This window comes from Macrobrachium rosenbergii, chromosome 6, assembly GCF_040412425.1.
Source record: "Macrobrachium rosenbergii isolate ZJJX-2024 chromosome 6, ASM4041242v1, whole genome shotgun sequence".
Taxonomy (NCBI): Eukaryota; Metazoa; Arthropoda; class Malacostraca; order Decapoda; family Palaemonidae; genus Macrobrachium; species Macrobrachium rosenbergii.
Window position 1 is genome coordinate 42,924,079 of NC_089746.1, and position 27,776 is coordinate 42,951,854.

At 37.4% G+C, this 27,776-nt stretch overlaps 1 protein-coding gene and 1 long non-coding RNA gene across 30 annotated transcripts in view; one reads left to right on the plus strand and one right to left on the minus strand.

The window, feature by feature from the left end:
* The window catches only part of tun (tungus), a 74,380-nt gene that overhangs the window by 35,296 nt on the left and 11,308 nt on the right, over nt 1-27,776 (plus strand). For 14 of the 27 annotated variants that reach the window (XM_067105609.1, XM_067105598.1, XM_067105604.1 and 11 more), the window contains 4 exons: nt 11,659-11,812; nt 15,979-16,020; nt 24,194-24,339; nt 26,747-26,871. In XM_067105609.1, coding sequence (XP_066961710.1) covers nt 11,659-11,812; nt 15,979-16,020; nt 24,194-24,339; nt 26,747-26,871 — 467 coding nt within the window. Of the gene's footprint in view, nt 1-11,658; nt 11,813-15,978; nt 16,021-24,193; nt 24,340-26,746; nt 26,872-27,275; nt 27,416-27,776 lie in introns of those variants that run through there. The other 13 variants (XM_067105622.1, XM_067105614.1, XM_067105619.1 and 10 more) reach the window with 2 other exon arrangements.
* Nucleotides 22,576-27,776, minus strand: part of LOC136839490 (uncharacterized) — a 32,212-nt gene continuing 27,011 nt past the window's right edge. For 2 of the 3 annotated variants that reach the window (XR_010853352.1, XR_010853353.1), the window contains 2 exons: nt 26,778-26,982; nt 22,576-26,571 (listed from right to left, as the gene is read on the minus strand). This is a non-coding gene — a long non-coding RNA (uncharacterized lncRNA). The remainder of the gene's footprint in view (nt 26,572-26,777; nt 26,983-27,776) is intronic. The other variant, XR_010853354.1, reaches the window with a different exon arrangement.

The window sequence follows — 27,776 nt, forward strand, 5'->3', positions numbered from 1 at the left end:
ATGTAGGGGATAGAAAAATATAGTAGGGAGAAAACTTGTGTTAAATGTAAGCAAGAGTAGAAGGTACTTAAATCTCAGCTAGACAAGTTAGAGAGGGATAGAAAGGAAAGTGGCTTCTAGAGCCGAGAAACGAGCTTCCCTTAGCCTAGAATTCTACCCTAGCCTAGGTTAGAAGATAGCTCTGCTATTCCCTCTTTCCCCCTTTGCGCCTCTTTCTCGTGCTACTAGCCCTCCTACTTTTAATCCACTTACTCGAGCCAGACTGCATCTGGCTCCCTTGCTTCTGACCTTTGCCATTACCAGTCTCAAGTCTGGGTTTAATAAGAATTTAACCTAGTAGTGATACAGTGAAGTGGAGGATGTGGCTACTCATCCTGTCAGTTCTCCTGGACCAAGTTCACTGTCATACTCCCCTAAACCTGGGAGAAGACATGCCGAAAGTCCAATGGAAGCTGAGGAGGTTGGCCCACGGGTAATTGCCCTCTCAGTTGAACCTGTTATGCGTTCCCAGGTATCGGCAGACAGCCACTGGAATGGTGTCTTGGCAGGAGAAAGTGTTTTGCAAGTGGAAGAGGTGTTTGCTCATCCCCCCGATTCTCCTAGATGAAGGTCCCTGCCATAATCCTCTAAACATGGGAGGAGTCATACCGGAGGTCCAAGGGAGGTCAGTGGGGTTTGCCCATGAATGGTCGCCCCCTCAGTCGAGCCTGTTGATCGATCTCCGTGGATGTGCATCAGTTGTTGTCCGACTTTCAAGACTCCAGCCCGGACTTGGAAGCACTGCAAGCACTTTCTAGATTTGTCTTGTCCGTTGAAGAGGCAAGTAGGCAATGCTGGCCGCTCTTTTCTGCTTCCCAGTTAGCAGTTCAAGGAGCCGGGCGCAGCCCTCAACCTTCCTGCACCGCATGGGACAGTCCAGAATATTTCTCTCATGAGCGTACTTCTGTTGGGCACCAGTATTTGGCTCCAAGCGTCCAACAATCCGTCTCAGGTGCCTATGGTCTTCGTTCAAGTGCTTATCTCTTCACAAGCACCTGATGCCAGCTCGTGAACGTCTACCGCCAGTTTCTGAGCGCCCAGCGGCAGCTCCTGAGCGCTTGGCGCCAGTTGCCAAGCGCCCACTTCCGACCACACGACACCAGCTACCAGGTGCCCGACGCCAACTCTTCAGCATCAATCTCCTGCTCGGAGTGCAGGTTTCCTAGCCTGTGCAGCTCTCCTTCAATATTTGTGGGGGAGCTCTCCTACCCTTTTTTGGCTCCTGCTAGTCCTGGTCTCACCTACCTTGACCCTCCTGAGGAGGAGCCATCCAGATGACAGATCTAGGCTTCCCACATGGTGCTTTCCTCATCCTCTAGGAAGACACTCAAGGAGATTGAAGTTTGGTTTTCTGCTAAGAAGGAGCAAGGTAAGGCTTCCTTCATTTTACCTCCCTCTCGCTTAATCCGTAGGAGGTTTCTTTCAGCCACCGGGAAGCTCCTTCTTCCTGACACTTGGTGTTTTTGTTGGCGAAAATTGTTTTTCGTTGGCAGAACTTGACCTTGTCAAGACCTCTTTGAGTTGTTTGAAGCTTTCAGTTTCTTGGACTGGATGGTGAGAGTGCTAGCCAAGAAGATTGAAGATTGCAATGATTTGTGGAGACTTTGCATCGGACTAACTAGAAGTCCTTTCTTATTCAGACAAAACCATCAGGGATGGTTCTCTTGAACTTGCAGCTCTTTTCTCTTTGGGAGTTTTGAAGGGGGCCTTTAAAGGAAAGAGATTTCTGGTAGTCCCGTTCCACTAAAGGAGTCACTCAGACCCAGAAGTCGGACCTTCAATAAAAGTTGACTTAGGATCTTCTGGCTTATTCTTCCAAACACCACAAGGATTTGTCTGTGTTTGTTCCTAAGATGATCTCTCCTCTCCAGCAACATCCCATTCGTGGGAATAAGCACAAGTCCACTCTAGGACCCACTTCAATGCCCGCTTCTCAACCAGTAAGTTTCCAGGACATGGTATCTGGAAGAACAGAGCCTTCACATCAACGTCAGAGAGCTAAAAGCTGTTCACCTAGGGCTTCAGTGCTTCTTGATCCTGGTTCACAACAATAATGTGGCAGTCCATTCAGACAATACCACAGCCGTAATGTACATACGAAAGCGAGGCGGCTCTCACTCTTTTCTCTCTGCCAGACAGCAAGAGACCTTCCAGTGAGGATAGATCAAATCAAGTGAGTCTAGTCACTCGATTTTTTAAGGGCAAACTAAATATTCTGACGGACGAGTTGAGCTGTCAAATAGTAGGTCCTTCCCACTAAGTGGACCTTGGAGTCCCTGGTGTATCAGAATCTGCGATACTATGGGGCAGGCCGACATTGGACCTCTTTGCCACCTCAAGGAACTATTGCCTTCCTCTTTTTTGTTCTCAGGCCCATGTGGCAAGATTGGTCCCACTTGAAACGAACTATCAACAGAAGCTCAAGCCTTTGCCCAAGAAATGAGGAAGAAGTCCTCTGTGCACAAGTGGGAGCCAGTCTTCTCAAATTTTGGGAGAAATGGAGTATCAGAGGGACAGAACCGTGGATTGTGAAGGTTCCGAGGGAGGGCTTCTCTATTCCGTTCATGGCGAGCCCTCCTTTGGTCCCTTCTGCCATCGTTTTACGACCTAAAGAGACTCGGGAGGACATTCACCCCTTTTGGAGGAGGTCTCCTCTCTCCTCCAAAAGAGAGTTTTAGAAGAAGTCGAGGACATCAACTCAGAGGGCTTCTACTACCGTCTATTTGTGGTCCCCAAATCATCAGGGTTTGGAGACCAGTCCTCAACCTAAGCACCCTCGATCTCTTCGTCCAGCAGACGAAGTTCAGATGAAGACGACCAGTAAGTCCTTTCATCCATTCACCAAGGGGATTGGATGATAACCTTGGATATGCAGGACGTATGCTTCCACTTTTCCTTCTATTTGGACTCCAGGAAGTATCCAAGGTTTGTCTTCCAGGACACTCTCTCAGGCGCCCCATGTTAGTGTCTAAATGCCTGTCTCCTCTCAGAGCCCCTGGTGCCAGCTAAATCTCCAGTTCTGGGCTTTTTGCTTTGGTCTCACTACAGCACCTCGAGTGTTCACTCGAATCCTCGCTCCTCTTGCAGATGACTTCATGTGGTAGGTGTTAATGTTAGTCTATATCTGGATGATTTACTTCTTTGATCCCCTTCGAGGAAAAGTGCATGAAGGACTTGTACATCTCCCTCAGAGTTCCTCTATTTGGGGATGAGTCTCAACTCTCGAACTTTTCGGGTTTTTCCATCTGGCAAGAGAATCGCCAGCTGCCTTCAGATGGTCCACAAATTTCTAGCCCCTTTGTCTTGCTCGGCCCATTAGTTAGTGAGACTACTGGGGACTCTGTCATCCATCAAGACATTATGTCAAGTTAGGCAAAGTTCTCATGAGAGTTTTGCAATTCTTTCTCTAGGCCAACTGGGATGGGGAAACAGCTGGACACCTATATATTTCCCATAAACCCAGTAATCAAGTTGGACCGGCATGATAACGGTCCAAACGTAGACTTTCGAAAGGAAAGCCCTTTATCCTCTGAGCCCAGACTTAGACTTCTATTTAGACTCCTTGGTTCTAGGTGGAGGAGTCCACTTGGCCTGTGCCTTTCTGCCCCTCAACATGGTCATGGAAGTGCTGAACAAGTCGGGCTCATCGCAACGTTACAATGATTCTCATAGTCCTGTTCTGGTCCATGAAAGAATGGGTCCAGGACCTCTACAGTTATGGGTTGGCTTTCCGAGACTCCTTCTCCTAAAAACTGTGCTTTCTTAGACAACTTCACTTGCCCTGACAGGCTTCAGACTGTCCAGAAGCTTGTCAGAGCATAAGAGTTTTCAAGGCGTACTGCAGAGGCTATTGCAAGATGCAGTGTCTCTTCTTCTGAGATGTCTATGACCCAAATTGCAGATTTCCATCTTTTATCCACCATTAAGGGGTATCGAGCTGTATTTAGTTCAGTGTTTAAACACAGGGGTCCTGAATCTTCGGTCAATCCCAAATCTTAAAAGACCTCATCAAGTCTTTTGATACGCCTAAGTAGGAAAAGAATATCCGGTCTCCTGGAACCTGGACGTAGTGTTAAGTGGCTGACAGGTCCTGCTTTTCAACCCCTTCGTTCCTCTTCTCGGAGAAACCTTACTCGGAAGACTCTCTTCCTCATGGCCTTGACTACTGCTAGTATATTAATGAGTTCCAAGACATTGATAAAAGGTGGATTTTTTCAAAAGGAGATGCAGTTTGCTTCTTTACCCTTGGATTTTTAGCCAAGAACGAGTACCCTTCCAAGCCCTGGCCCCGTTCTTTCTCCATTAAGACCTTAATGGATACCTTGGCACTGAGGAGGAGGAGGGTTCTTTGTCCTGCTAGGGCTTTAAGGTATTACCTGAGAAGAATTGAGAATATCAGAGGACCATCCTGTAACCTCTAGTGCTTTGTCAAGAGCCCGTCTCGCCCTCTGACTAAAAATGCATTGTCCTTCTTCGTCAAAGACTTAACACTCTCCAATTCAGGAGGACATTTTGCCTACTTTTACAGTGAAAGTTCATGACATCAGGACAGTCTCTTCCTTATTAGCTTTCAGGCACATATGTCACTCACTTCCATTCTGCAGTTGGCCTACTGGAAGTGCAAACAGATCCTCGCATCTCACTATTTGAAAGGCGTTGAAACAGTGTTTGAAAATCGCAGTACTTTGGGGCCATTATCAGTTGCTGGCATGGTATTGGGGGAGGAAACATAGGAATCTCTTTACTCCTACTATCTCTTCGCCTAAAGTAGGGTGTCAAATTTTCGGGAGCCAGGGGGTAAAGTGTACCTGGAGTACCCACCAGTCTCAGTGGATGAGTTGTGGTGTTTTCAGTGTAGGTGGAAGTGTTGTCTGGTTGTTTTTATTATACTGCGCCCAGGATAAGGGCACTTATTGATGCTTTGCTAGCCATTGGACATATCCTTCACTGCAAAGCTCCCACCTAAGTAGAGGCGCTCCAAATTTATACCACCATGCCACTACAGGTTAAGATGAGCACCAACCAGAGGCAGTAACTACCTGCAGTAGCACTTTTACCAAATAAGGAAACAAAAAGCATTGTCTTCAATGCTAGCAATTTTCTGTTTCAAAGTCATTACCATAACTTGATGTTTTGGAGTAGAATATGTCCATGCATCCCACCAGCTATGTAATTACTTGGCAAGTTACTTATATGAAAATGTTATTTTCATGATAAAATTAAGTTTCATTTATACTTACCAAGTAATTACAGATTTGGCCCTCCCTCCTCCCCTCTCATGGACATAAGGGCACAAACAGAGTGAGGTTTTCTGCTAAGTCGTTTCCAGTACTCCCGTTGGTGGGTAGGGCTTGTCACCTACACAAAACTGCAGAAGCGCTACTGTGATTTTTAAAATAAAGGCTGCTGTGCAAGTTAGAACTATAGCTATGTAATTACTGGGTAAATCTATATGAAACTCAATTTTATCGTGCAAATAACGTTTCTGTTTTATGATAATCATGGCCATTCCATTACTTAATCTCCTGGTAGACTTTGATTGAAAACCAGTGGGAAGTTGTTAGAAAGTTTTAAGTCAAGATACAGGTTGTTCATTATTTCTTCCTTCCTTTTCATTTTATTAAATCTCCTCATGGCTTCTCTTCAGTCCCTTATCAGAATCTCACATGTCATTACTCAGTATTGCACTGTTGCACATTAATCTCTTTTATGCAGATTTTTGGAAATGTAAGAACTGATTACTTTTGTTTTTTTTTTATAACTAACTACTGTTGGGTATTGCCTATCAAGTACCTCCTCTGAGTGTACTTAAGTTTTCTCCATCTGTACTTAAAACAGTTTCTCCTTTTTTTTCTGTATTTATTGAACTGAAGGAAGCAAGAAATAAAGAAACCTAGGTAGAGGGAGTAGGAGTTACACCATAGGCATCAAGCTAAATTTTGTCCAGGAGATTGACTGAAGTATTTGCTATGTTAGAAGTATTGAGCGTCACTTAGCCTACGTCAGACATGTAAGCGATGACAAGCACAAAGGATTCTCTTGTTTTCTGCTGAGAAGTTAATAGTGCAAAGAAGAAAAAAACTGCCTACTGCAAAATTGGCAGTGGTACTGTAGTTTGAGCTCATTTAAGGCTGTCTATCCTAAAGTGAACAAAGTATCTTTCTGAATGTGAACAACAATTCTTTGTGTTGAACAGATTTTGTTATTCAACCCTTTAATATAAAATGGTATTTTCATATAAGTAACTTACCAAGTAATTACATAACTATACAGTGCTCCCCCATTTTTACGTGGGAATATGTTCCAGAACCTATCGCAGAAATGCAAAATCTGTGGAAATGCAAAAATTCCTTCTAAAAATGCTTAAAACTGGTTTATAACTGCCAAATACCTTGTACCCCTTAAAGTAAAGCACTTATAACTGCCTATTTTAACATTTTACTGCTTCCCAAACACTCAAAGTAACCTTACAGTACAGTACTCTCCTACTACTGTTACTTTTAAGTAGGCTATATACACCCCTAAAACGCTTATAACTGCCTATTTTAACAGTTCATTGCCAAACTTGAAAGTTCAAACAAAAATATACCTCAGACTATCATCCCAGACCACCCTAATATCATTTCAAAGTCATGTTGCAAAACTAAGTTAAAGCCTACAACTGTTACTCATATGTATCCCCCTATCATTCAGACATGCACGTTTTCTTTGGCCTACATAACTGTGGGCATCGTTCTGCTCATATTGTATGTAATGCACTGGGCGTATATTTTACGTATATTTTCCTGTGTTGTAAGATGATTTTGAAATGATATTTATTGTACAGATACGTATTTTATGATGGTACTACTGTATAGAGCATATAAAAAATATGTGGGTAGGGACACGTACATACCTCAAAACAGAATGGTAGGTGTGTTAATTGTCATGTTAGTACCTGTGTTTTCATGATTACGGACAAATACATTTATGATAAAAAAATTATTTACTACAGTAAGTGGTTATTAATCTTTGATTGATATTAATATCATTTCAAAGTCATCTTAAACAAACATTTTCTTAAAAATATGTGAGAGAGAGAGAATTCTTAGCTATTTTATTTAATCACCAGATGGGCAACATAATAATAATAATAATAATAATAGTAATAGTAATAGTACTGTATACTGGTTTTATTGAGTATTATTGCTGCTTCAGCTGCATTTATTTTTTAGAAGACTTTTTCTATTTTCCTTATTGCGGACTTCTCTTCAATGGAGGTGCGTGCTAACAGCTCGCCTATAATTGTCATTTCATGGGGGAAAAGTAAAAAATCTGGATTTTGCTTTTTTATATATTCTATACAGTTAGAATATTATGACATATAGTTGCTAAACACTTGTTGCCTCGATGTTTCGACAGACTCTTCTGTCATTCTCCAGCGGGAGTTAGTAGAGGACTGGCAGGTTGCATAGGTCCTTCCGAATTTATACATGGGCTTCAGCGGGGGACCATGGACGGCGAATTTTGGTTGGTTGCAGTCGGCGAACTTCAAGCCAAATTTCTGTGGCGAAGATCAATCCTGACAGATCTTTGCAACCTGGGAATATCACTCATTCCAGCGTTCCTATTGGCCTGCTGTTGCGTGATGCCATGCCGACTGACATCATCGGTAGTTTGGCTGCTATTGGGCGGAGGATGAATGATGTCATTATTTACTCTTTCTGTCGTAGTCAGGGAAATGACAACCCTGAGAATGGAGATGCCCCTGATGAGCCGCCCCTGATGACGAGGCGCCCTTCAAGACAACCCCCCGACTACGACAGAAAGAGTAAATAATGACATCATTCATCCTCCGCCCAATAGCAGCCAAACTACCAATGATGTCAGTTGGCATGACATCACGCAATGGCAGGCCAATGGGAACGCTGGAATGAGTGATATTCCCAGGTTGCGAAGATCTGTCAGGATCGAGCTTTGCCGCAGAAATTTGGCTTGAAGTTCGCCTACTGCAACCAACCAAAATTCGCTGTCCATGACCCCCTGCTGAAGCCCGTGCATAAATTCGGAAGGACCTATGCAACCTGCCAGTCCTCTGCTAGCTCCCGCTGGAGAATGACAGAAGAGTCTGTCGAAACGTCGCGGCAACAAGTGTTTAGCAACCATTTGTCATATTATTCTAACTGTATAGAATATATAAAAAAGCAGAATCCAGATTTTTGACTTTCCCCCATGAAATGACAAATATAGGCGAGCTGTTAGCATGCACCTCCAATGAAGAGAAGTCCGCAATGAAGAAAATAGAAAAAGTCTTCTACAAAATAAATGCAGCTTAAGCAGCAATAATATTCAATAAAATCTGTTTAAAAGCGGGTCTGCTGCCAAAACAGTACTGTATACTGTAAATAAAAAATTTATGGATTTCTGTAGTAAATTATATGAAATTTTAAACAAACAAATATATATTCCCAATCTTTTCCAAAGCTCTGAAATGAGGGGCGAGGTTGGACCTGTCATATATGTCAAATATCTGACCGTGAGGTTCTGTGGTCAGATATTTGACATATATGACAGGTCCAACTCCCCCCTCATTTCAGGGCTTTGGAAAAGATTGGGAGTATGTATTTGTTTGTTTAAAATTTCACATAATTTATTATAGAAATGCATAAATTTTTAATTACAGTTACGGACAAGTGGATAATGTGTTCTACAAAAATCCAGAACAAAATTAAATGCGGAAATGTGAAACGTGTTAAAACCGGGGGGCACTGTAGTTTCAACTTGCGCGGCAGCATAAATTTTAAAAATTGCGGTAGTGATTTTATTGTTTTCATGTAAGTAACTAGCCCCGCCCACTACTGGGGAACAAGAGGAACAACACAGCTGAAGAGCTCAATTCGTTTCTGCCGGCTTATGACTGAATATCGGTTGTATGTAGCAGCGTATTTTGACTTCTTGTCGCTTTCTGGTTGATATTTTCCCCAAGATTGGTAAAGTATATCTTACCTTTGGTAGCCTTTGAGCTAGTTAGTGCTAGTTTAGGTTTTTTGAACCTTTGTTTTCACTGATTATTTCGTAATCTAGTTCACCTAGTATTCGTTATTGCAGCGAAGCCTGCAAGACGAGACTTAGTAAAGCCTCTTATGATTCCCATACTATTTGTACCAATTGTAGAGGACAAGTGTGCATGAAGGATTTGACTTGTAATGAATGCAGGGACTGGGATGAGAGAAAATGGAAGGTTATAAGATCACATTTAGATAAACTTGAAAGAGACAGAAAGAGGAAGGCGGCTTCTAGAGCCGAAAGTAGGACTTTAGCAAGCATAGAGTCTACGCCTAAGTCTGTTATGGTTGATAATGTACCTATTATCTCTTCTGTGCCTGTCTTGCCCCCATCACCAGCCCTCCTACTGTATCACTTACTCTTTTGCCTGACTCCCATGCTTTCAGCCCTGATCCCATTGCCAGTCTTGAATCCAGATTTGACCAGAAAATCAATCTGGTAGTGAATACTGTGACTGAATTAGGGGCATCCCTAAAAGTCTGTCAGGAAACTCATCAGAGTGAAAGGCTTTTCAAGACCAGCTGCAGGGCTATTGCAAGTTGTAGATGTCAGTTTTCTTGCAAGGTCTACCAAGCCAAATGGACAGTCTCCCACAGCTGGTCTAGAAGACAACATCTGGTCTTCTCAGACCTCTGATGCAGACTGCTGTTTTTCTGCTCTATTTGAGAACCTCTAGAGGTCTGTCTTCCTCTACCATTAGAGGTTACAGGGCCATGCTGGGTTCTGTTTTTAGACATAGAGGTTTGAATCTGTCGTCGAATCAGATCATAGCGACCTTATCAAATCCTTCAACACATCCAAGCAGAGGAAGATGGATTCGGTCGTCTGGAATCTCGATGTAGTCCTAAAGTGGCTATCAGGTTCCCATTTTGAGCCCCTTCATTCCATATCATTAAGGGATCTAACTAGGAAGACCCTCTTCCTTGTCGCTTTAGCAACTACCAAGTGGGTCAGTGAACTGCAGGCTATTTATAAAAGGATTAGATTCTCACAAGGAGATGCAGTCTGTTCATTTACTCTTGGTTTTATGGCCAAGAATGAGGTACCATCCAAGCCCTGGCTCCATTCTTTTACCATTAGGAATTTGATGGAAATCCTTGGCACAGAAGAGGAGGAAAGAGCTCTTTGCCCTGTGAGAGCCTTAAGATATTACTGAGACAGAACCAAGAAAATCAGAGGACCTTCTAGCAACCTCTGGTGCTCTGTGAAGAATCCTTCCCGACCCTTTTCTAAGAACGCATTGTTGTTATTTCTAAGGGACCTTGTTGCTGAGGCACATTTGCATATTGGAGAGGACATCTTGCTGTTGGTTAAGATTAAAGCTCACGAGATTAGAGCAATCACTTCCTTGTTAGCCTTTAGACATATTTTGTCAATCTCTTCCATTTTACAGTCCTTTAATTGGAGGTTAAATCGATTTTTGCAATGCATTATTTACGTGAAGTGGAAACAGTGTTTGAGAACTGCAGTACCTTGAGTAGGTGACAGCGTTGTCTTTTTTTTTTTTTTTTTTTGTGGTATACTGTGCCCAGGGCAAGGGCACTTATGATGCTTTGCAAGCCATCGGACATGTCCTTCGCTGCAGTAGCTCTCTTACCAGGTAAGGAAATAACAAGTATTGTATCAGTGCTAGCAACTTTTCTTTTTCAAATTCTTTACCATTATTGAATGTATTGAACTAGAATATGTCCATGTATCCCATCTTCTGTCAATTTGGGATTCAGCTATGTAATTACTTGGTAAGTTACTCATAAAAATGTTATTTCCATGATAAAATTAAGTTTCATATGTACTTACCAAGTAATTACAGAATTGGAGCCCTCCCTCCTCCCCCGCCCTCATGAACATAAGGGCACAAACGAATTGAGCTCTTCAGAAGTGTTGTGCCTCTTGTTCCCCAATTTTTAAAATTTAAGCTGCTGTGCAAGTTGAAACTATAGCTATGTAATTACTTGGTAAGTATATATGAAACTTAATTTTATCATGATAATAACTTTAATGAGCACATTTAAGGTAGGCTAGGCTAGGCTAAGATGTTTGGTAGGTATGCTATTGTATTACTCTTATTTTTCCCAGCTTGCTACCAACTATCAAACTCCTCTTCTCTTGTTGACATTATAGAGTGATCTTTTTCTGTTCGTACCTCGGTTTACCATTGTTGGCTCTAGTAGGGTAGTAGTTTTTACATGAAAATTTAAAAATCAAAAATTAAATTTTATGTAGATACAAATCGCTGTCCTACATTGAGGCAACGCTTCTCAGAGTAATTGGGAGGCAGTGAGAAATTGGAGGGTATGCCTCCATTGGAGGGCATTTTTCATACCCTGTAAGAACAGGGTCTTCTGTTTGGCAAATTCTTACTCTGTTTTTGTATTGTAATGGTTTGTACCTATGAAAACAAAAAAATTCTTTACAAGGTTAAATTTTTTTGTATCATAGATGTTTACTCTATAACTAGTAATTAAACTTGAGATTGAAAGTTAAATGCAAATTGCTGATATTGTTTTTAAATTTCTATCAGTTTCTCATGTGAGTCTCAGATGCACTATGTATGGAAATGCTTTTTATTTACAGTGAAGAAAATGTCTGGAGATTATGTGAGTACGTCCAATGCAGTGAAGCACAAGACTTGGGCAAATGTTACGTGGCCTTTATCAGTAATGAGTCCCGCTGTGTTCCTCTCTGGAGACAACGAATAGGGAAATCAGAAGATAAGCTCGTCTCCTGGGTGTGTATACATTTAGTTTTAGTATTACAGTACTTGGTTCTTTTCTCGTTCATTATATCCATGTGTTTTTGGTACCCTTATTGCTCTTCTTCAACCCTCCCCTTGCAAAAAAAAAAAAAAATAAAAAAAGAAATGAAAAGTCCTTTGAGGGAATATTGTGTTGAGAAGTATTGATGTTATCTGTCACAGGTACTGTAATATGCTGTTCTGCTGTAGTCTTGGTTCAGTGTGGATACGAGATAAAGCTAGGTTTTCTTTGATAGTTTTTTTAATTTTTAGTTGTGTATTTGAATGGCTGTATATTTCAATTTGAACTTAATTAGTTGAAGAATGTGTGTGTTAGCATTTTCATCTTAATAATCTTCCCTTAATATATATTTTTTTTTATTCTGGGATAATCCTTTGGCCTAAGCTGGAGAAGGCTGGGTTATGATATGATACTCTGGATGAAAGTCAGTGTATATTTGCACTTATTTAAGGTATAGCTGCACAAAAATAGTATGCTCACAGACCATATTGCACTGGTATGAGGATGGCCCTTATGATATGTTGTTGATATCATGATGTGTCCAATGAAATTAATTTTGTAGCATGATAGAGTAGATGATTAAATTTCTCAGGTTAACTTTGAGTAACCTGTAGAATGACAGTGGTCTTAATGTTCAATTGTTTACTGTCAAGTTATTTTCTTTCATGTGGTAAACCACACTTTTTTTTTGTATAATGAAGTCAATAGTCTCTTTCTCAATAAGGAAAAGGTTGGATAAAATATTATTTCATAGTATTGCTAGCAATCCAATCATGGACACTGGTTGCTTGGTCGTGATTTCATCCCTTGTTGCAAAAAAGGTTCTATTGTGGAAGACCTCAAAAAGTCTTTAGCAATGAACATGTGGTATATGTTATGTCAGAATGCCCAAGTTCATGAAATTACTCCAGAGTGCTGCATGTGTGTGAATCCTTTTAATGCACTTTGAGTTTGCAATTTATGTTTGTTTGCAATATAAATGATTAATTTGCCCTGGTCTAAACTCCTTAGTCACCATGAGAATGCTGACTAGAAAAAAGAATTAAGATGCATATATGCTTGCTAGCAATATGTATCTCTTAGAGAGACACTGACAGCAGCTATTATTCTTATTCATTAGAGACACTGACAGCAGCTATTATTCTTATTCATTTTGCATTAATACAATCTTAGGCTTTATGATTAGTTTATTCCATATTCCATTGTTTGGTTTGATATATTTTTGAAGAAAGTAATTTGACGGTTAGTCCACGCATCCAGTCCCAGAATTCATAGAATGCAAAGCAACACTTACAATTAAACATATATGATTTTCCAATGAATATAAAGTTTTGGAAACAAATCAGAAGAATAAATTTTGCTAGAATCTCCAATATTTTTGGTTAATCAAATTTTTAAATTTTTGAGTATTTGCAGTTTTTTATATTTAATATACAATACATGTATTTACTAAGAACAAACCCTATAGGCCAGAACCTTGAGAGTTCAGAATGTTGAGTCTGTGGTCTGGTTGAAACTAATTACAGTAATAATAATAATAATGGTAATTGAAAAGTAGAATGCATAAATTCTCATTTGCTCATGCTTTTGTCACATATGCAGTTAAAATTACACTGTAGATGTTTCTTTATGGGAGAAGCAGTTGAAGAGGTAATATGCAGAAGGTTGGCAGCAGACATAAAGATATGGAATTCTAGACAAATAGTCTCCAGTGGTAATGCCAGAAGGTTTAATTGTTTGTGTATTTCATTACATTAGAGTTAAACTAGCCTAATGACATCAGTGATGTACATAGACTTAATTTTCTTGCTTGAGCAAGAAGATAGGGAATATTTAAGCATTTAAATTTAGGCTACTGTATGTGCAGCAATGAAACTAGTAGCCTTCAGACTTGTGCTCTTGTTTATGCAGCATTTGTAAAACTTAGTTTGTATATCTATATTTGTTTAATTTCATTCAGAAATAATTTTTACATGATATAGTTTCATTGAAGCTGCATTTTGTTTTCAAAGAATTTAAGGATGGATTCGTAGTTAATTCATACACTGCACTAGAGTATAGTATATGTATGTCTAGTTTCTCTTGGGAGATCCAGATTTTCAAATGCTCGAATCAGCAGCCATTTCTTACAAGAAGGCCCAGTGATGCTTAAGGATGGAAAATATTTCTTTAACTTCATTTTAAACAGAACCTTATCTTGTAGAAAGAAAGAATTTGACATAGGGGAAGTTCTTGCCACTCATACCCATTGCATTGAAATATTTTGAGGGTATCTGTTGCACAAAGAGAAACTATGCAAAAATTATTGTAGTACTTTTAGTTTTTAGGCTGTATCTGCTTTTACCTCTCCTTTGACATTGGTTACGCCCTTTTTTGTTTAAATGAAAACTTGAGTTGACTACAGGACTGAGAAAAATATGCTGGTGTGAATGAAGAATCCTGCTGTGTGGTTACTTCTTCATTGTGAGATTGATGTGTGTTCCTACAAAAAGATGACATTACTATTTTACATATGGTTTATGTGCTGAAGGTTGCTGCACATATATTAATATCTGAGATTTTCCTTTATAAACATTTATTAAACTTCACCTACTGTATTGTTCAGTATCGAATTCGCTTTATCTTAAGAACAACTTACATCCAAGGAGAATTATAATTGACACATGCATCTGCTCTTGGCAGGGCAGGTGCACTTATTGATTATAATTCCTGTTGGGTGTAAATATTAAAAAAGTATGGAAAATATGTTATTAAACAATATTTGTGGCTTTATATATAGATTTTTTCTACCATACACCTTTTCTCTCTAGAGGGGGAGGCATCAGAAGGGGTTTCACTAAGTCATTATGGGATGAGCTTGCAATTTCTGTGTCTTTTTTAAATCTAGCTATTTCCACCACAGGTGCCTGACTAGCAGATAGCTAATTAACTATTTTGGCCTATAAAGGCATGATGAAATTTTGGTGTTTAGCAATTACTTAGGGAAGTGACCCCTGTACCAGTCTCTTGTCCATCATAGATTTGATCTGTTAGTCAGCTAACTACTTCACAATACACTCTCTGGATACATGCATCCAGAATGTGCGATGACATCAAGAATTAGCATGTCCTTGCTGGAGCCTTGTGTACTGTTTTGAATCTCCAGAAAAGTGAAAGCTTTTGGTTTGTTTCACACTTGGGTCTAGGCTTGTGGTTACAAGCATATCCAAAAAGTGTGAAGTCCACATGATAAGAGGTTGTTGTGACTGTTGAAGATACATGTTTTTATATGATAAAAGTGACAACTAGAATTACTGATTCATGTGAACCTGCCGTACAGTAATTTGGTGCAAACATCATTTCCCCAAATTTTGTGAATTGCCTTTGTGTCTAGTTAATTTCTTTCCCAGTTATCATAGGTAAATTCACATCCTCATTTTTTGTGCTCATATGGTCTGTTTGCATACCTCAGAATTTCTCAGTTTGCTTGCTAGTATTGTATGTTACTTTGTGCGTCATTTATGACGCTACATGTTAATATTATATAGACATTATTATTATTGTGTGTAGAATGATAAAATGCTTCTCAGTAGTGACTATTTTCATAAAAATGATATTATTGTACTGTAAATAAAATTTGATATAATGAGAGATTGGTCTGTCTATAGATAAGTATAAGTTAAGTGAAAATATAATTTCATTTTCTATGGACCAAGATTTTTAGGTTTGTGTATTGTATATAGTTTTTATATTTTGTTATATCCAAATTTAATATTTTAAAGCTGAATTGTAACACTTACAGAAGTTAAATTTTGGTTGATATTATCTGAAGATTATTAAACTCCTTCAGGATATCTTGCAAAGTAATTAGACATCCATTAAATTCTTTCAAGTATTAATGGTAGCAATGAGATATCCAGTTATTTTCTTCTAAATAATTCACTTTACTTAGAAGGGCCAGTAATATTCAAGGTAGCCAGGCCTGATTTGGGAGGAAGTAGCTTGTGTAGAACATTATTTGATAACCGAGCACCCTGTTGTCATGCCATATATTTTATTACCCTATTTTGTAATGTTTAGAGTAGTAGATCTTCCTTCCACATTTCCCCCCATTGTTTCTTGTACAATTCTATAAACCTTTTCTACTGCATTGTTCCAGGATTATTCTAACATCTTCACATGTGTTGCTCCGAGTGAAAAGGTACACTCGCGTGCTGTGTGTGCATTTGTGTGAGTGCTTGTCTTGTCATATTCCTAAGCTTTGTCCTTTGATCTTTGAATTATCGTACTACAAAAAGATTTTTGCTACAGTTTTCTTCATATTTTTTTCTTGCAGTCAGAGTAACGCTTTAACAGTTACCTCAAAGATGGAATTTTTATATCTATACTTGAGTGCAAAGAATAACTATGAAAATCATTATGTAGCTCATTAAATTCTAAGTTTCCTCTCGGTTTTGGAAATTATTTTGCATTTATGAGCTTAAAACATGCATAAATTTGGTCGTGGAGAAACGGTAGTAGATTGTTTCATGCAAAATATAGAAATGGATTTCATTTGGTTCTTTTCAAATGTATGGTTGTAGTTGCACAATTTGTTAGTTACAAAACTTGCAGATGTCATATTTCCTACCAAATACATACTGAAGCTTCTTAATACATTGATTTCCTGATTTTCAAAACAAAGGCCATATTATTAGCTACAAGCACTAAAAAGAAGTAAGTTGTATCTAATGCTGAGTGTGTTCTTATTAAACTGCACCTTCTTCAGGCATCAGCTCTCATTCTTTGGGTATTTTTATATTGAACCTCATTCTACAGTATAGGGAATTTCAATAGACCTTAAACAGTATTTTACCTCTCTAATCCCTTTTTCAATTCTTATGTTGTGTGTGATGACCATGAAGTTCAACCTTCTGCCGCCATATTAGCTTCTGGTCAGTTTGGAATTTTGATTTGTGGTTTTTGCTGTTTTGATTACTGAAACTTTGTGAATGCCTATGCTCCCAGTTTGAGGTCTTCATCTTGGTAGGACTGAATCCAAGATACTTCACTTAATCATTTTCTTCCTTATCTCTCAAAAGGTAGTTTTCCTTTCAGTAAGTACTGATTTACCGAGTTGAAGGGAGAGTCCTTTTTCCTTTCAGGTAGCCACAGAGCAGCTAATCCTACAGTTTATTCTGTGGAGATCAGCAATTGCTAGATGGCTTGGTTTGGTGACTACCTCTATTACCAAGGTAGGGAATTACCCCTAGATTCTGTAACCTTCCCAGTGTATTATTTCTGTAGCTTTTCATTCTGACATAAGGTAGCTAAGGGCCTCAATTTGCTCCCATCCAGTTTTTGTTGACAACAGGATGCAACTTTTCACTTAATTTTAAAGATCAGAATTTTGTCTGGATATTTGTCTGGATAGTCTTAATTGCAAATCTATTTTTGGATATACAAAATACCAACACCTGCAATGCGCAGTGAATACTGTGGTGAAGAGATTCCATATTGTTGGTCATTTTGATTACTACTCTCTTGGAACTTTCCTCAATTTGTTTTCAGAGCGGCATGATTCCTTTCATGTCACATGACAGTAGTAGTTCTGTAATACTGGCATCCATATTTTTATAGCTTTAGTTTCCTTTGTTTGAATTTAGTTTGCCATCCCATGCTCTGCTCAGATACTTCGGTGTTGTAGTTTACTGTGGGATTTCATTATCATACTGTGGTGACAGAGTTGATGTGATTATGATATAACTAATTCTTCTATCAACAGGCTTTCAGCTCGTGCTGCTTCTTTTAATATGGTCTTCAAAATTTATCTGAGAGCATTATGAACTTGTAACAGGAATATAACTTGCATAGTATATTGCTGTATGATACAGTAGTTTTAGAATACTATCCTATCTTTTATGGCAGTATTATGAAAGGATTTACACAACATGGTAGTTTGGTGCTAAATCTGAAGGTCCATCTTTGAGAAGTAAATGTTAATGTCAGGTATCATGTTGAGAGAGAGAGTTTTATTCACTGATAGATAATTTTTACTACTTTATCATTGTTATTAGGTGAAATGTTTGATAAATGAACGTGTAATTCTTCTTTGAACACTGTAGCACTCTTTTTCTTTTTCCGTTTCATTTTGTTGCCTTTATTAAGTCGGTAAACACCTCAAGTGAAGCAGAGAGCCTCAAAATAAGGGTCATGTTTTAAACCATCTGCAGTCATTGATGGGCAGGTTTACTCATACCTGATAGTGGTGAAGTGCCACAAGGATGGAATTGTTTATGTACCATTTTTAACTTTCATTGATAAAATGGTCCTCTCTTATGATTTGCGACAGTGTTACTACTCCGCAAATTTTAATCCACCCAGTTCTGTATTTTTCAATGATAACGTGCATGCCTACTAAGTACAGTATGTAGTTTGGCCATAAGTTACTTCTTTCTGTTACCATGCTTTACATTGTTTCAAGTTTTCATTCAAATTTAATTTTATTGAATTTGTGAAAAAATGACTCAAGATATATTATACCTAATACACCTGTGTCTATTTGCACTCATATACAGTAGTGTGTGTAAATTATAATTTTCTTATACTGTATCTTATTTCTGGGGGTGGCGTGAATTCAAAATGGTCCAGCGAAATAGATGTTGGTATTCAACAAACAGTTTGTAATGTGATACATGTGTATTAAGTACAAGAATTTCTTATTTTATCCGACTCTACTATATAGTGGATGTCTATCTTTTCAAAACGTATTTTTAAGCAGTTTTTGCCATGAAGGAATGTTTTAAGTTGAAATCTGGATTACTGCATACTTAAATTGTTGTATAGTGGTCCACAATTAATCCTCCTTAGATTGTCAGATGGAAAAAGAACACTGAAAACTGATAAAATGGCTGGTGTTATATTGCAAGGTGCAATATTTTTGTGTTTTACATCAGTTGTCATTGCTGTGCAAAAAGAATCATATAAAGACAATGAGCAAGACAAGTAATCTCTCTGCAGGGTAGAGGAGGAGAAATATGCCTGGATCAATTGGTACGTGTGCTAATGATCCTATAATTTAGCTTTGTCCTGTAAGAGTGTTTAAATTTTAAATACAAATTGTCCCAAATATAAAGAAAAATATAAAAACACATTACCCTGCCTTCCTATTTTGTCTTGTTTACTGGCCATAATGAACACTCAAGATTGTGATTATTTGTATGTATACAGTACTGTAACAGTAAAGACAGTATGATACTCTGACACTCCGTCTAACACAGCTTTTTGCAGTTGTCAGTAACTTTGGCAGTTGTTCCATTCTCAATTTTTCAATGTGACATCCAGAATCCCATTGAATATATTGATTTTGTTATAATGAAAATGAATTGTTTCCTTTTCTTTACCTGAAAAATAACTTTAAAATTCATTGAATTTTCTAAAACTGAAAATAAAATTGGAATTTCTTTTTCTTGCTAGCAAGGCATGGAGCAAGTTTTAGAAGACTCAGACTACCTCCCTGTCATCAAACTTTCAATTGTAGTGTTCTATTATTTTTTGAGAGATAGTGTCAGTGAACAAGCCATTCAGTAGAAATACTATGCTAAAACTTGTTTTGATTATAAATTGCTGGCCATCACTTCCATCAGGCAAAATTTGTATAGTCCATTGCAGTAATTCTACTGATACTTAATAATTTTTGTATTCACAACTGAATCCTTTAGCTTAAACGTTAGAATATAAAACGTTTAATCTACAAAGTTTGTCCATGAAGGTATGGGGTTCCTGTTATAATAACGTAAATTTTGTTAGGGGGTCCTGTCACCAATGCCTAATCCCAGCTTCGGACATCAAACCCTTTCTGTAGTTGTTGTGAAGATACTGGGCAAGCATTACTGTTTTCTTTTCATTCTAAACATTGTGCCATAAATTTTCATGTAGCCATAACACTGTGCATTCAATAGGTACAGCACCAAGTTATGGTTTTTGGTTGTAGCTACAGTATTATACCTATTATCGAGTAGTAGCATAGTCACCATGGCTATACAAATTTATTTTGCATTCCTTCATGACAAATCAGAATGAAAAATGCCAAATCCAACAAAACTTAACATATTATTTTAAAGTAGTTTAACCAGACCATCGAGTAAAAATGCTCAACTCATAGGAAAAGATAGGGTTTGGTTCCGAGCAGTTGTACGTTAATTTTGTATATTAGTAATTTTGGTTCAAAATTTTTTCCTTGATTTTGTGTCAGAAGCCTTCAGTCTGCACAGTGTGATCAAGTTTTGACCACAATGATAAGGATTTTGCAAAAAAATATGAGTATTTTTATCTTATGGTTAATAAATGGACTGTCATTAGTTTTTATAATTTCTTGCACTTTAGAGAGTACTGAAGGTTCTTGCATTATCTCATTGCTTTTTGCCTGTTACTGTTATCCTTGCCCTTTGCTCTATTCCTACTAGCGTTCCAACATTCTTAACTTTACTGTTCCAGTTTTCACTTCTTGTATGAAAACAAATCCTAGTGAGCCCTGCGTGAATTTGCAGTTGTGATTTACTGGTGTCAGCAAACTAGTTAACATTTATAAACCACCTCTACATTTCAGTTTTTCATTCCTGCTCTACCCTGAATAATCTGGCATATTCCAGATATGTTCTTGTCTGAATACTGAACAGGACTTGATATACCTCCCCCTCCTTTTTGTCATTGTATTTCTCTCTTATCCCATTCCATATTGAAGGGTCATTTACATTTAACACCTAATACTTGGAATTGTGGAATGGTTATATTCTCAAGGTGATATGTGATTCTGCAGTCTCCTCTCTCAAGTTTCTTTTGAATTTTGCGAATAGTTAGTGTAAATTTTTCCTTTGAGGCATTTATTTAATTCCAGGTAAGTGCTATTGTCTTGATATAGGCAACAAAATGTACACTTGAGCAGCTCTGAATGTGTCTTTGTGCATGGTTTAACTTTGGTGGCATGTACACTTTGCAACCTTCCTGCTCCGCTTTTTCAGGTAATATATTTGGCATTGAAATATTGATTGTTCCTAACTAGTGAGTTTATTTATCCAAAGTGCATTATTTTCACATACTTGGCCTGCAAGCTTTTTTTATTTATTAATCAAAATCACCTCTTATCAAGGTGGAAGAATTGACAGAAACTCGAGAATGATAAAAGTTAGAATATGCCTTGACATTTTTGTTGCGTAAAAATAGGCTAGAGACTATGTTTAAAGAATGTCTTTAAATCCAAAGAAGTAATAAATTTTGAAAATAGAACAACTTTTAAGGCAGTATGGCCTGTGTTATATACTTGGTTGTTAACTAGAAACATTTTGCTTTTTGCTCACTTTAAAAAAAAAAAAATCTTAAGAAATGCATTATTTTAGTAAGATAGACACCTAAAGAAAACTTCTAAAAGCCATTTTTGTGAAATATGCTGTGTTGTTGAGTGTCAATGCTGTGTGTGCTTTTACTGTGTGTCACTGCTTATGCCTTATAAGCTCAGCATGTAAAGTATTTTTACTTACTGTTATTGAAGTTTGAAATTGTTTTTAAGGTAGTCTGTAACTCTTTAAAATGAATTTTAACATTTTACTATAAAGTGTTCACATTGAAAACAAATTTCTTAAACAGAGCTGATTTGATTTTGATGTACAGTACTGTACATTAATGGAACACCTATTTGAATCTATTGGTACGTGAAGGTAACTCCTTGGGTTAGGCCTGATGTTGACTAGGTAGGTAATTATCAAAGTGTAACATTTACCTGTTAGATAGTTTTTTTATTATAAATTACTTTTTACTGAATTTATGAACTTACTGTTTTAGGAAAGAAGCACCAGTCATTGTCATGCAGTGAAATGTTCAGGTTACTACAGAGTTTGCACTTACATTCTTGAATTTTCATTAGGATTTTTAATAGTGAGGATTCACATGAAAAATGCATAGTTAGCCAAATTTTTGGGATGTGGTTTTCTGCAATTAAACTTTTTTGAAGATATGACTACTAAATCTGGCATACAATAGCTGGAACTAGAAGCTCCTCGTGGCATCCAGGTAAAATCACATGGGCAAATACTGTGAAAGTCACGAGATATGACTCAGTTTTTTAGTTTAACTACTATGTAATTAATCCATTTTGGAGAACACTACCATGCCTTACTCATTACCTTGCTTTGTACCTGCTTCAATTTGGTATATTAACTTTAGCTAGGGAAGGCAGGGAAGTACCAAAACTACTAGCGGGCACAGACATAGCTGAGGAATGATTAAAAGTTATCAGGAGATGGAGGATCCATAAAAAAAAAGGCAACAATCCTTTAATGAGATTGAAAATATACACATAGATTAAGTCAAGACACAAGTCATTTTACTTTGGAGCACCTCTAGAAGGGAGGAATCACCTAGATTGTGCCGTGTATTTTTCATTGCAAGCAGCCCCAAGGTTTTTTGCAGAAACCATTTGGCCGCAGCTGCATTGCTTTCTGCCTCTTACTTATTCATTTTCTTAGTCTTATTACACCTAGCTGTCCAACTTCTAAGACTTTAAAGACTTTACCTTGCTTCTGTCATCATGCCTAAGAACAAAGTCCAGAAAAGACTCAGTGGTTTTGATAATACAACTTTGAGATTTCGTTACTCCATGAAAGTTTATGAGTTAGCATTATTGGCACACTGACAGTTTTTATTGTGTGGCTTAATACATGCCATTTTCTCTTTTGTTAAGAAACTGCATTCAGTTTTGAAAGGATAATTCATAACTACTTCACACTTTTTTCTTCCAATAATTGTTTATTATTCTTTGGTTAGTGTTGTCATTCATATTTGGTATTTTTTCAGTGATAAATTAACATCTTTGAATCCAATCATCTTTTATTTGGCAGACCTTATGAAGTAATGAATTTGATAACAACTAACCCAAGTGGATCAAACCCATTATTGAATTATGATATTCTTCAAACTCGAAAGATTGCTGAACTGAATTTATTTAATCTTTTCACACTCATTTGACTATGCTTACTCGAATAGCCCACTGACCCATTCCCCATGAGCAGAGAGTGCATGTCAACACTAAGTTAAAAAATATACAAATGTTTAACATTTATGCTAACAGCTGATGTCAAGTTTTGGAAATAAATTAAGGGAATTTAGTGAGAATCTTCATTTTCACTTGATACAATTAAACTGTTTAAGAACTGCGATTACTGGATCAAATCTAAAGTTTCTGACAAGGACAAGCTCTGTATTTCCACTTTCCATTACTCTTCTTCAAAAAGGTACATGTTTTAATGCATAAATTTTGTATATAAAAACCAGCTTGTGTGCAAGTATTTGATGAATACTGGTGATTTTATGAAGGTTAGGTTTCAGAATGTCTTTGGAAAAAATGATTACCTAATTGACTCATGATTTGAGCTTATGGAAGGAAAGCTTATAAAAAAAAAGTTGCATTAATGAACATTGAGTTCCCAAGTTAATTGCATTTCAGTGAAGAGTATTGTTGCAAACTGCCAGCATGTGTGTGCATATACTGTATGTTCATGGTGTACAGATTTAGATAGATGCATATTTTGATTTTAGGGGAATTGTGGTCAGAATCTTAAATCATTATGAATCTGATTTTTTGTAACAGTAATGTGCTTTTCACCTTTCAAATTTTGTCTATTATAGTTCTATGTGAGGGTACTTCTGGAATAAAAAACTAAACAGAAGATTCAGGATAACTAATGAGATTGGATTATTTTCTGTAATTTATTTTGTCTGTGCACATTTTGAAATGTTATCCGAGGTTTTAAGGTGTGAACTGTGTGGAATTTGTTGTATCTGTGTTTTCATGCTTGAAATATGTTTGTATGTAAACAGATCTAAGGAACAGTCTTGGAAGTTTCATGGGCTCAGTGTAAATATTCTTAAAGAACATCAGGTACTTCTGTCTTCATATACAGTAATTACTGTATTGTTTCAGGTCTGGATGAGATTTGTGGTTTCCAAATGCTGTAGTAATCTACATAACCAAGATCACTTTTGCTGTTGAGACAGCACAGTAATGTTATCAACTGACTTGCAGAATCATAAAAATTGATAATTAATATTTTTTCAGTGTAATTTATCATAAAACTTGTTCCTTGGGCTGTTTTCAAATTGGTTTTACAGCTGTTGTGTGCTTTTTCTGCATTTTTTAATATAACCAGTGGCCACATGAAAATATTCATTGTTCTTAGCAGAGAAATGCTTATTATACATAAAAAATGGAAGAGAGTATCTAGCCTCTTGTTGAATTGCCAAAGTAATTGTGACCATACTTGTATTAAAAATGCTTCCTCTTAAATATTCGAACCTAATGTCACAAGATTGCAGTTTGAGGAGTTTACACTCTTGTTTTCCAGGACTACCATGTGATTTTCATGTATGAGCCTGATGATCGCTGTTTAGTGTATGACTTGGATTCGGATTTACCCTTCCCAACATACTTTCATAAGTATGTTACAGAAACCCTCCGCACTGACCACATACTACGACCAGAACATCACAGGTTGGTCAATTTAGATTTCTTGTTTTGGAATCGCTTCCAGTTTCTAAAGTTTTAAGGTGTTTGTGTGTTAAATCATTGCCCTTGAAGTTTTTCACTAATAAATCCAGCTTTGAATATAGAAATGTGTCAAATTGCAAACAATATATTGCATTAATATTTGTCTGATAGCATTTATCTCTCCAAGTGTAAGTCATATGTTAGTTTGTAATCATGTCCATATATACTCACAGTTCAGTTCTTAAATTGAAGTGAAACTCATATATGTAAACTTAATTACTTTTTAGAACCATTGTCTGGTGTTTATTTTGAATCTTATAAATAAAATAAACTCGCATCACACTAAAAGTTCATTAAGTTTCGTGATTTTTCAGTTCTTTTGAAACAAGGCACAGGCCTATTTTGTAAGTATTTTAAGAAACCAATTTAACCTGTACACCATTACTTGATATGTAATCACCTCTGCCTGTCAAACATGGGAAAAATACCCTTCCCATCTTGAATCATCTGTTGTAATGAGGAGATGGTATCAACTTTTGTTACTGCAGGTGGGCCAAGTTATTCCTGTAGGCAAGGGCTACTAGGCAGCCTATTTTTGGTACTGCAGTTGGGCCAAGTTATTTCTTTAGGCAAGGACTACTTTGCAGCCTTCCCTCCCTCCCCCCCCCCCCCAGTGTCTCATATTAAGGGGCTGGATAGTTTAAAGTTCCACAGTTTGCCATAAACCCACCACAAATCTCCTTATGAGATATCTTGTACACCTGTTTATCAAAGCAGCCTTCCTATTTGCATCTGAGTCTGGCAAATACAGTATATTTGCAAACCTCATGCTTTACTATCCAGTGATGCAGTCCATGCATAATAGAAACTGGTGCCATTAGTAGGTTTCTCCTTTCCCCCAAAACTCAAAACCTCTTGATGATTTCTGAGAACTTATTTTCCATTTCATTCTGACTGCAATAATATGACAGGAAAAATGGTGTTCTTTAACAGCTTAGATGATACATCAATTCCATTAAATTTGCCAGGGCTGCTGCTAATGCCTGTCATTCCCTTAACCTACAGTGCTGAGTCATGAAAGATACATTAATTGTTCATAATGAACTTCATTAATCATAAGTAGATTTATTTTCTGCAAACAGCTCTCCAGTTGCACAAATCTGTTAGAGCCTTAAAGACAGAGATCCAATTGCACACTCAGACCACTCTCCAGTATCTTCCAAGGCATCACTCTTCCATGCGACTGAATTGTAGGCTGTCTTAATTGTGGTTACTCTACTGGGATTAGCTGTGTTTTGAATTTAGCTTGCAGTTTTTATTATGTTTTTGCCTTTGGACTAGTGGTGTCACTTGCTACAGTAGCTAGTGCAAGTACAGTTTTCCCTTGTTTCCTTATGTAATTTCCATGATTTCTTTGCATTTTGGGGATTCCGAGTTGTAATTTTCAGTAGTAAGTGTCAGTAATTATAATTGTTGACAGTGCAAAGTTGTTTTTCTTGCTTGGATCAGAATAGTGGGTTCCTTTCAGTTCTGTTTTGTATTCTCAATGTGATTTTCTGCAGTAATTCATTTTACATTCATTTTCATATTTTTGTTTAATACATATTACTGTTTAGTGAGTGTTTTTGAACTTTTTGCTTATTTTGTGAAATATGTTTATTTTCTATTGTTTGTTTATTTATAAGGATTTTCAGCAGTTCCTTGAAATTATGCTACATAGTACTTGTGAGGGGGTTAGAGGGTCTAGATTGCAGCAGCTTCTCCATGTCCTCACTGGATACAGAGCACATTCTGACATTAGCCTTGATCAAGGTTCTATGGTGGTCTCCTGGTATGTTAGGATAACTGTCATCTTTGAAAACATACCACATCACATTGGAATGTGTGTGTGAAGTTTTTGATAGGTACTACTATGTATTTTTGTCACATTTTAGTCCTTGGATGGTGTTTGACTCTGTGGTGGTATCACAGCATATTTGTAAGTACAGAGAACTAATTATGTACCATGTAGAGATGAGGCAGAAACTGTAAAAAATCATGAATTAGAATGTTGCTTTTTATAACTGTATTTTAAATGCTGAGTATCCTTCATTTATACTTATGATGTTACTGCAGTCTTGGAATTCCTGATGTGGTGGCTTATTAAGTCTATATTTGTAGAATTTGCTGATGTTTTTTCTTCAGGTTGAGAGGGGATCCTCTATAGGTGATGACAGTAAGGCCTTTAAATGAAATCTGGAAAGGAGACAAAACATGATTACACTATTATTTGCTCACTTTAATATTTTGGCATTTTGATTTCAGACATTTTTAGTCTTGACAATAGTTAAAAGTTGTTCTTGATTTTAAAAAATGCTCAAGACATGGTAATATTCATAATGTATTTCATTAGTTATAATATATTTTTCAGGCATTTCCGTGTAATTCCTGCATCAGTTTACCTTCAAAAATTTGCTAGTGATAGACGACACATGAAAGATGAGGATGGAACTTGGAAACATCCACCACCTTCAAATCCTCCAATTTCCACATCAGGTGAGGTTTAGTTATCTTGCAAGATTATAAGGGAGTTATGCAGTTTTACTTGCAGGAACTTTAGACTCATAAATCATTTATTGCAAAATAATGATCCGCAATTTTGTAGAACTGAAAGAAATGTTGATCCATAGTTATGTACTTGAAAAGTAAAACTTGGGTACTGGAAATGTTATCAGCCCAAAACTAAGATAAAGACAGCTCATTTGTATGACAAAGGATAATTCAAGAATCTTTTCAAACTTTATCAGTGTCATTTGAAAGTTTTGTCTGGAAATTAACTTTACTAATTACTGAGAGAAATTGACACCGGCAGAGTTATTTGTAATACTAGGGCAAATTAAGCAACATTTCATAATATGCAGGTGCAAAATTATAACTAAAGTAACTTAATCCAACTTTAGGATTGCAGTTTGAAATGTGCACATCACATGGAGCAAACCTGAAGACTTCATCACAAAATACTGCCAGTACTGTATATGGAAAGAGAAAAATATGAAGAATAGCAAATGAATCATACTAGCCAACATGTAACTTGTATGATACATAATAAAGGGATTTTGACAGAGGAAAAATCTATTTCTGAGGAAGGTCCCGTGTCACCCGGTGAAATTCCATTACAGCACGAATTTCTAGGTATAACAATGCTAGATATACCAGAGAAAAAGAGCTTTCAGGAAAGCTGGGGTTACTACCCCCAGTCGATCGTCTTTAGAAGACGTCGGTATAATGAAGGGTGAGTGAAATACCACTACCACGGAAATATACTCGAAAGATCTCTCCTTATCAAAACCCCCGTAAAAGAGTGGTGAGCCGTTACAGCTCCCACACTCAACACCTGCCAGGACGGCGACACCAGCGCCACCTACTTCATTCCATGCTAGCACTAACCCCAGACTTGGCAT